Below are 10,585 nucleotides of genomic sequence, written 5' to 3' on the forward strand. Positions count from 1 at the left end.
CTCCTAACCAGAATATTCAGAAATATTTATTTCCAGAATTTAGTGAATAAATAGATTTGTAAAATCCCTAGTTTTATGTACAGCTGTGTGTCTTGGGTTTGACTTCAGTTCAGAGAAAATATGTAAATAAAGATTGGAAGTGAGCTGAGGACCAGTAAACCAGATGTTAACATTTTTCCCAATGTTTACTGTTTTTGTTTAGGGAACATACATTTATTTCGATTATGAGAAGTGGGGCCAGCGGAAAAAAGAGGGGTTCACCTTTGAGTACCGGTACCTAGAGGACCGAGACCTCCAGTGACTCACACAGACACCAACGAACGGACAGCTGAGAAAGTAAGAGGAGGACAGACAGACAAACGAATGAAGACGCGTGATCCACCTGCTGACATTCCTGGATTTGACCTCAGCTCTCTGGGGGGAAAGGAGACTGGAGGGTCATCGTTGGGGTGGGGAAGGGGGGTGGCCAGGTTTGCAAATGCACATTTGAAGCCCCCTTCCTCCTGCCTGACCCTCCAAACCCGCCTTACTATCCTCACACTGACAGAGACAATTCCTCCCACCCTGTCATCTCCTTCCTCCTTCTCTTCTCCTCCATCCCTCCATCATATTATTTTTATTTGCGTCCTTTATTAGCAGCCAGACATAAAATCAGTCTTGGTTATCAGAGAATTATGTGCTTCTCATGCTCTTACGCTGGCTTTACTTTCTCTCAGTCCCATGAGGACCAAAGAGATTTTATACACACAATTATTCAAGAAATTGGGGAAGTAACCTTCAAATGCTGCAGTGAGAAACAATTTCTGCCTCTTTTTCCACAAACAATTTAAGTAAACATGATTTAAGTAAAACTTCTTCAGATGATTGAAGAGGTTCATAATTGTTCAATTTAGACTCAAAATGTTAGATCGTGTCATTCCACCCCGCTGCTCCCTCGAGTGTTTGTTCTCGCCTCAACAACCTGACTTCACCTTTCCGTTAACACCACCGCCGCTCCGGCGCCAGTGGCTGTTTGTCGTAGGTGGCACCACGGGCCTCGCTCAACTCTGTTGTGTTCCTTTATAAGAGCCCAAAGAGCATTTTTCCGAGGTCCAAAATAATCCTGCGCTGCTTTTACTTCCGTCAGGCCTGTGGTGGAGGAGGGTGACAAACAGCCAGAGAGGTGCTGGTAGTAACCGACTCTTACCTGGTGGGCAGCGTTATGTCACGCTCTGCAAACAGATCCACAGAAATAGAATCCAACTTCAGGTCTCTGTCCTCCGGCGGCATCTGTTTACATGGATTGTTTTTCACACCAACAAGGAGAAGGTGAACCAAAACAACAAGACAAAAATGTCCTGGATACACTTTTTTCATTGACTGCGACCTTTAAAGCAAACAAATTCCTAAACAAAAAAAAAAAAAAACTGTGTGTCGAGGAATAGAGGTTGAGAGCAACTAAAGCATGTGCAAAAACATAAAATTCAAGAAAAAATATTTTATGAAATCTACAACAGTGCTTCAAATAAAACACAACTGAATAGTTTTCCTTCTTGAAAATCTCACAGTTAAATCAAATCGAAGTCATCTAAGAACATAAACTAATAGATCAGAACAAGTTTTTATCTTTTGAAACAAAAGCTAAGATGCAATATTGTTCTTTTACAATTTTTTTATGAATTTGTTGTGAGATTATATAACGCAGATCTTATTCAATTCTGTTGTATTTGCAGAGCACTTCTTTTCCTGTTTTGGCCATAAATTTGAAGCTCTTGAGATGTTTTATAAAGATTGGATTCGCACTTATTGCACATTGTTTAAGTTGCTGCAGAAAATTCAGGGCATATTCTACTGAAGCAGCAATTTGAGTAATAGACGGCATCATATCTGGATTTTCTGATAAATTGGGAGAAATTTTAGCAATTTGTAATTAATCCTAATTGAAAAATTTGCCCAATGACGCCTATCATCGCTGCGGAAACACTTACGAGCTTGTTTTCTGCTTTCGGGTGATTTCTAACGGCAAAAACGAAAACTGCCAGCATGACTAAATTTAGCCAGATTACCAGAGAGGATCCTTGAACATGAAAAGCTGCAGGTGTGATGAGTGTTGCAGGTGTTGGATGCTTCCAGCAGCTGGGTTTGTTTTCTCATTCAGGCCCAGGTCCTCCTTTCCTCCCTCCTTCTCCTCCTCTATGTGCCAAAGAGCACAAACACCAGCACTGCTGCCCACTTCTCCTCTGTCCTGCAGGTCCCTGCTTCATGTTTACACTCTCATGGATCCAATTAAATTCACAATGAATTCACACATAAATAACAACCCATGTACCATCCTGGACACCTGGACCACTTCCTTGTTTTGTCCCTCTTCCTTTGTTTCTCTCCCTGCCTTCCAGACTCCTGCCTTCCTCTTTTTCTTCTTCTTCATGCCAGGTAGATATTTCCTTTATTTCTCAGGAAGTATTCATATTGTGAGGAAATGTATCAGCCAGCACAACAACAAGCGAGCAACCTTTCAGCAGCAATTCGTACTTTTAATTTTGGCCTCATTTGGGAAGTGTTTGCCTGTATTCGTACTCAACAGTGGCCCTTTTCATTTCACCAAAAAAAAAATAAACAAAAAGCATTTTTCTTTTTTAATAAAATAAACAAATATTCTCCAATGTTTGGAGCAGCTGCTGAAAGAGAAACCATCTTTATATTTTGTATTTGTTGTGGTAGATTGTATATAACTTTTTTTTTTTCAGAAGTGAGGAAAATCATTTTAAAGAAAACACAAGGACGGAGCTCTGTGTCCTTTTTAAAGATCAGTTTCTTCTTGACAGGAGTTTGGGTTGTTTTTTTTTGTTGTTTTTTTTTGTGTTTTTGTTGTTTTTTTAAGCCAAACACAAAGACGAGACACAAACCCAACACGTATTCACTTGACTGACAGTCCTGCTTTTAACCTTTTTTTGTTTACTGATTTTTGACAAGTGGGCGGGACGAGAGGTCGAGCCCAAATGTGAATCTCTTTCTGCTCCTTGTCAAAAGTGTTGAATAGACTTTCATTCTTTGAACCTGTCCTTTTTGTTTCGTTCATTTGTTTTTTTTTTCCGTTTGTTGTCGTCAGACAGCATGGAATAATGACACTTGCAAAGTGGCGCTAAAAAAGTAAATAATGACATAACCATGATAAAAGGATTGTAAAATATTAATAAAAGAATTACTTTTCAGAAATCTGTGGTTGCTCTTTTTTTCCCCCCTGAAATATGTTTGAGCTGAAAGTGGAAAAAATACATCTTCAGGTTCCCATGGAGAACAGAAAAAATTGATTGGCAGGAAAAACATGTAAATAATAACATACAGACATTTTTTATAGATTTTTAATACAGATGTGTAGGCATGAAACAATATAGATGACTACCTTTGCATAAATTACTGTTGCTACAAGTGGAAAAAAAAAACTCATGGCAGAATTAAAAAAGGTTTGAGAAAAAAGTTCTAAGTTTTTGTAGCTCGGAATAAATCCAAATAGGAAAAAATTCACAATACAGTTTTTTTTAATTTTACATAGAAATAAAAGAAAAACATTGCATGCATGCTTTTATTTTGGCAATTTTGATTTTTGCTAGTAATTAAATTTTCTCTTGGATAAACGATGTTTTGGAATTGAGTAAAAAATAAAACTTAAATGTAATTATTTTTTTTATGCCTGGAATTGTTTTTGGGTATTATTTGGTATTATTGGTGGATTGTCATGAGAACGGGGCTTTAACAGGACAGCTGGGATATTGCGGGTTTAGCAGCAGATGTTCTCTGTTCTTCTGCCAGACTTTTGTAGTTGAGTGGATAAAAAGCTAAAAGATGACAGGGAGTTAAATATTTCTCTCATTCCGTGTTCACAAAACACACCTGGGTGTTTTTCACATGGTTACATACATTAACACCAGCAGCTGCCTCTGCTGCCCACTGAGCGGCTCCCTCACAGGCAAATCAGCTTCACTCTGCCGCTATAACATACCTCTGCAGTATATGTGTGTGTGTGTGTGTGTGTGTTTACCCCACTACCCCCGCATCCTGTCCTTCACCTCTGGGCTACCTCCGCCCCACTTATTAACACTCGGCCTGCTTTCATGTGCGTGTTCTGCAGTGATGTTTATTTACTCTTCGCGGTTTTCACTCAGTTGTTTTCCACAGTCAGACATATGGAGACATGCGGCCATATGGCCGTGTTTTGCAGTTCTCCAGAGTCAGGCCGCAGCAAACCGCTCTGTCATGCTGCTTTTTGGATGACTGACTGCATGCACCGACCATCACAGCTCCTTGACCAGGGCTACTGCCTGCAGATGTGACATCCAGTTTAAATTCTCTTTTGTCCACGGAAATTGTTCTCTGAAGCTTTCATGAATAGAGTTTGAATGTGCATTGTGTGGAGCTCTGGGAAATTATTGTGGTGTTAGTATGTAAGTAACTGTGCCAGTTTCAGGAAAAAATGACCCAGCATAAAACACACCGAGATGTTAAATGCAAATAAAATCTATTCAGTTTTCAGTTGTAAGGAAAGTAACCTCATCCTCAGAAAATGAAGCTGCAAAGATTATTTAGACGCAATTCCTGGATCTCTATATCCAAAGCCAGACAGCCCAATTATAATATTTGGCATTGGAGAAATCTGCTTTTAGCTTGACGTTAAAGGGTTTTTTTGGTGTTTCTGTCAAAAAAGGTACATTTTGTTAATCGTGGAGGATTTGTAAACATAGAAAAGGAGTAAAAGGCCCAACTGGAGTGAAAACATTTTTTAGGCATTGTAAATCTATCCATCCTTCATCTAACGCCAAGCAACCTGTTTTTTTTTTTGCAAATTCCCTTGAAATTACCAACCCAACTAGTAGCTCTCTGGAGATCTTGCTATTGCAGATTAAATCAAGCCTAAGATGGTCAACCTATGTATTATTTGAATTTTTTATTGATTTTACTCAATAAAAATGGTAACCAAAAAACCTCTAAGATTAAAGTTGAGACCAGGATCTGCTAAAACTTCTGTTGTGTCTGAATGCACCACTGTTTCATACCAATCTGCTGGGTTTGCTTTGGAACTTTTTTGTCAACTTTGAATAATTTGATAACTAGGATTAATTGGAATGTGTGTGTGATTGAATTGAAAAGATTATTTGTAAAGTACATTGATACAACATTTATTGTAAATAAACTGAATTGAATTGAGTTTGGGAGCTTTTTCATTCCTGAATGATTTTCAGATTGAAATTACAAGATTTAGAAACACAAAATCTGAAGAATGATAATAGAAAATGAGTCAAAAAAAAAGTCCAAAGGAATTTTTATTTCAAACCTTTGGGGATTTTCAGCTCAGGTCACAAGGAGAAGCTCCTCTTTTCAAACCCTTACAAGTTTCCTTTTCAGCAAGCATCCATACTTAGCATGACATATGCATGTTTGTGTGTGTCGTTCGTTCATGTATGTGGTATGAGTGACGCACTCTCTGCCAGCCTGAGGACATTTTGAGTCATCCCTGTGTGTTGACTGTACTGAAGTCTGGCAGGGCGACCACTGAGAGCGGCGCTGCGACGACTGCAGCGTCAAACCAGCGCCCCTCCCTCGCTCCCCTCCTGCCCCGCAGATAATGATGTAAAGGCAGCACATGATGAAAATGAGGGAAAACCAGAGATTTTCACTCGCTTTGAGTGAATTTTTATAAATATGAACTCATTTATTTTCATACTACTGAGTATGATATATTTCCAAGCTTTTCCGACATCTGAATAATGTAAATATTTGTCACATGTACATGTTTAATAAGCCAAGCGTTGCCTTTGTGTTCCTGCATGAATACCTTGCAGCAAACCAGAACTCGAGAAGACGCCATTTTTGCTTTGACCTACATTCTACTGTCTTATCCTTTCAAATGTGCTACTACAAAGATGCACGATGGAGGTGGTGATGCAGACACTGAGGCAAAAGGAAAAAAGAAAAAAGAAAAACCAGGCCCTGAGAAAGTTTCTCAGCAGCACTATCAAAGTCTGCAGCGCCGCAGGCTGTGGAGCAGCTGCTCGCCACAGCAGCTCCAGAAACTCCTCAGCATCATCACAGAAACATTTCACAGAGATTCCCAGCCCGCAGAGTCGGGTGAGTAGATGGTTGACGGTTGGTCTGCTCCACATTATCTCGTTGTCCGGCCTCTGACCACAGAGTGACATGTAAGCAGCGAGCAGGGTCAACTAAACTATGACTTAAAAAACAAGCTGTCCGTTCGTCAAGTCACACGAGATTCCAACCGAATCAAAGCAAAATCACTAACTCAGGAAAATGCACATTGTTCATAATGACTGGATCATAACTGAGATAAACCTCTGGAAAAAAACAGTTTATTTTTTAATATACAGACACCTGCTGTGAGCTGATGAGATGGAAAAGGAAAGAAAACATCTGTGTCATTTTCTCAATGTGGCTGAAAAGTTTATTTCAGTGTTTTGACATTTTTATTCCAGCATTCAAAACACTTCCTAAAGGACATGGAACCGATGCCTGCAGCAAGCAGGAAAAGCATCTAAACCTGTGGCCTTCATCGTCACAGAGCTGAAAAAATAGATGCAAACATAGATATGGAACTGAAAGAGTCGATCCCAAAGATGGTAAACAATATTTCTGATCCCTTTACGTTCACATCAAAATTTAATCAATGTGAAGTTGAGCAGAAAGCCTTTGTTAAGCTTCTCTGTAGTGACGAGATTTATTTGTTTTTCTAAAACAGCTATCGCTTCACTAAACGATAGTTGCTTAATGAGGCTTTTTTGGTGGAACATGAAGATGAGAATTGTTTTACATGTTAGGTAAAAGTGAAAAATCCCATTGCAGATTTTTTTATTACAATTTTTATTTTATTTTTTTGGCCAAATTGCAACGCTTCGGATTATCAAACATTTTTCAAATGTCAAAGATTAAATTAATCAGAATCATAGAATTGTTCTTATTCATCAAAAAGTTTTAAAATATAGAGATATAGTGGTCCAGTTTAACAACCAATTCACTCAACAAAGAGAGTCACTGGAACTGACTGCCTTTGTTGCATAAAGCAACATCTTGTTTTTACTGGAGTCCCAAACCTTCAGAAATGTTTCAGAAATGTTTCAGAAATGTTTCAGAAATGTTTCAGAAATGTTTCAGACAGGACTAGATTGTTTTAGACATTGTAAAGTCCACAAACTCCATTATATATTAACTCCGGTCGTCTTTGCTTTACATAAATATTTCTTTGATCGTCTGAAATATGCCAAAAAGAAAATAAAGTGAAAGAAATCTGTAAGGGGCTTAATAAATTTAAAAAATGTGTATATCTTCATGTTGGTAGCCACGGCAACTGATAATGTAAAATCCGACATTTTGTGGTTGTGCATTTAGACAGAAATCAGAAAGATCTATTGCCACTTCTGTTTTCACATACAGGGATTTGTTTTGGCATCTGGTGCAAACATATTAAAATAACTAGAGAGAAATGTAAAAACCTTAGACAAATAAGTTTAACCAGCCCAAACGCAACAAGCAGCCTGAAGGCATCCTAATCACAAACAGCTGGAACTGACTCCCTTCATTGCATAAATCAGTTCTGTTTCAGCACAAATGTTTTTTATTTGGTCTAGTCCAATCCAAGCGTAAAGCTGAAGCTCATGGCTCTGCATGCACAGAAACATTGGAAGCGTCCATGCATGCTTCCAGCCTGACCAGATGCACCTAAACGCTTCACTCTTTGGTGACAGTTTTACAGTTTTCAACTAAAATTCATCGATTTTGCAACTGTTTGTTGAGAAGAAAACATGTTTCAGTCATTCAGCGCCAGGAATACAAGATATTTTTTCTGCCCTTCTACTCCTTTGTAAAATGTGGCTGAAAGTTTCTGTATTATGTTTTCATCAAGGGATTTCATAAAGAATCAAAAAATTAGTTTTGATGTTCGCCTGCAAGCCAACCCCAATCGCTTTTCCATTGCTACATATTACCAATGTTTTCATCAGTAAACCTTTTGATGTCACAAATCCTGACAAATGCATTGATCTAATTTTCCTGTGAATGCCTGTAGACTCATGAATTGTTTAATTAAAGAATATGAATCAATAGTTTTCCATGTTCTCTGAAGGCAGTGACTTATAAACCAGATCAAATCCTTGCATCTTAAGTCTTGCAGAGGATTCTTCACCCACACTGCCAGCTATGTAGCTGTATTGACTGCAGAGGGCCTCTGGGGAATGTTACTGATTTCCTGTCCAGAGGAGACAGTTAGGGGCAGAGGGGGTCTGAGGGGTGGGGCGGCGTGGGGCGGATCAGGAAAGCCAGAGAAAAACAGTCGATGCGTCTCCTGTTACTACATTGTTGGCTTGATGAATCCTGTGAGTTTGAACTTTCTTGTTGAAGCAGAACAACAGAATGGTTCGTCGTCTCCCTCTGTCAGCCGGACTGGATCCCCGGGGGGATCATTAAAGGTTCATTTCTCCTCGATGTGCCTACCATCATGCTGCCCCCTCTGAATCATATCTGCTCTGCAACGTTGTCCTCCTCCACACGCTCTAATTTTGCTCTTGAAAAAAAAAAAGGAAAGAATCTCTCTCTTGACCTTTTTGCTTTCTCGTTTCAGCTTTCTCTTGTTACAGTTTCAACCAAAGCTCACTGAAATATGGCAAGTGTGACAATTTACTATTCTATTCTGCTTCAATCTTGGAGACACTCACAGGTCTGAGCTGTTTGTTGGCGATTATCCATTGATGAGAGAAGATTCAGATGTGAATTTGACCTTCCTTTGATCCGATAAAAAACTCAAGACACGAGACCATTTATCTGCTAAATTTGACATTAATCTATATTCTTGTTAGTTTTAATACATCTTATATTCATTTTGTTCCAAGTCTTTTTGCAATAAGAAAGATAAACTAAAAGAAAGTAAAACAAATCACCATCTACCCTAAAGACTCTGATCTGTTATTATTGTAATGAGCATTTAATAATAGCTCTGTAAATGTAAATTTAAGATTAAGATTGTTTTTCTTGCTATGTATCCAAGTAGCTCATTCATAAATGTAACTTGTGTAAATTGAAATCCTCAACTGCGTCTAGACCAGCTGGGTTGTAAAGTTGCAAAGTTTGTGTAAAATCTTACATTTTAGAACTGCACCAGTCCTTTCAGAGTTTCATAGTCGTTGCCATTGCATAACCAGAGAGTGAAATAAATATAGTCCACATAGGAGCTTCACATGAGGTTTGGACATTTAAAAGCTGTAAATCTGTATTCTGAAAAATAAAACTGGATGGAGTGATGAGAAATGATCATTTATTGAGGCAAAGAAAGTTATTAATGAGTAATTTTATGCATTTAGCATGGCAGTGTATATAAAGTGTTTTTTCAATCAGACATTGTTTAAAATTATCCAACATGCAAACTGGTTTGAGGCTTCACATCATGGTTGAGTGTAAATTTGGTTTTACAACAAGCAGTGGATTTTCTAATGTGATTAGGAAATATTTCACATTTATTATTTATGAATGCTGTAAATGATTAATTATGACACACGACAGCAAATGAGCCAAAACCTCCTTATGAATGCTGGGTTCTGGCAGATGCAGATGAACTCTCAAATGTCATTTTCAATTCAGTTTGTTGAACAGAAATGATTCCTTACCAAGAAAATTCTGAGTTTAATACGACTCTTCATCCATTGATGCTGTAGGATGGCTTTAAAATTCACAGCATGCATAGTAAACATGAGCGACTGCCACTTCTGATCTCCATGGAGCTGCCACTTCAGTAATATCTTCATCTGGCCGTGTGTAGTTTTCATTTGCGAGCTGTGATATGTGCTGCGAAGGTCTAAATTAGAAGATCATCAGAGCTGCCTTTAGTGAGGGAACAGCTGGCAAACCGTCGGGTCGATACGCGCCAACTCCTCTGGCTGTTTCCTGCAGAGACCATCATGCAGCCTGTCCATCTGCGGTTCCTCCGCAGCCTCCTCTCTGCTGACCCGAGTTCAGCGGCGCGCTTTCCTCTCAAACCTACAGCCACACAGATAAAATATTCATCTGCATGAAAACGGAAGACGCACTTGAAAGCAGCTGGCAGGAGTCTATCTGAGGACAAAACAGCAGATTGGAGGAACATGATTTCATCTAGTGAGGATGCTGAGATTTAAACAGTGTAAATGAGGTCGCTCGCTTCTCAGCTCCTGGTTTTCTGAAGTTAATGGTATGTTATAAATATTGAAGAGCCACATTAGTAGTGGTAATATATTATATATAATGTTGTCATTAAAATTTAAATGCCAAAAAATCACAAGTTGTTGAAGAAAAAACTCTCCAGAGATACATCAGGTTATGAGAAGCATCCAGGGTGATGATATGTTATGAAAATCATCTTGACTGCATGTATTTTGAGGAATATACAATCCAGTCCCAAAGCAAAATGATGAAAAAATAATTCTTAACCTCTTTTTTTGTGCTAACAAGCAGAGATTTAACATCCCAGAGGAAAACATTCCTGAAAACATGTTTGGTAAACTTTTGCATGTTATGTAACAGGCTAAAAAATTTAACATTTGTATAATATTATACATATTTTGTGGATACATCC

The 10,585-nt window shown here is 38.5% G+C and overlaps 1 protein-coding gene across 1 annotated transcript in view; it reads left to right on the top strand.

Moving 5' to 3' along the window:
• The window catches only part of cnot3b (CCR4-NOT transcription complex, subunit 3b), a 28,040-nt gene extending 24,845 nt beyond the window's left edge, over positions 1 to 3,195 (top strand). Inside the window, exon 19 of the mRNA XM_055055328.1 lies at positions 203 to 3,195. Within this exon, the coding sequence (XP_054911303.1) occupies positions 203 to 301 (99 nt within the window). The 3' untranslated portion in view covers positions 302 to 3,195. The remainder of the gene's footprint in view (positions 1 to 202) is intronic.
• The last annotated feature ends 7,390 nt before the right edge of the window (positions 3,196 to 10,585 follow it).

The sequence above is a fragment of the Poeciliopsis prolifica genome, unplaced genomic scaffold (assembly GCF_027474105.1).
Source record: "Poeciliopsis prolifica strain line A6 unplaced genomic scaffold, Auburn_PproV2 SCAFFOLD041, whole genome shotgun sequence".
NCBI classification, from domain to species: Eukaryota; Metazoa; Chordata; class Actinopteri; order Cyprinodontiformes; family Poeciliidae; genus Poeciliopsis; species Poeciliopsis prolifica.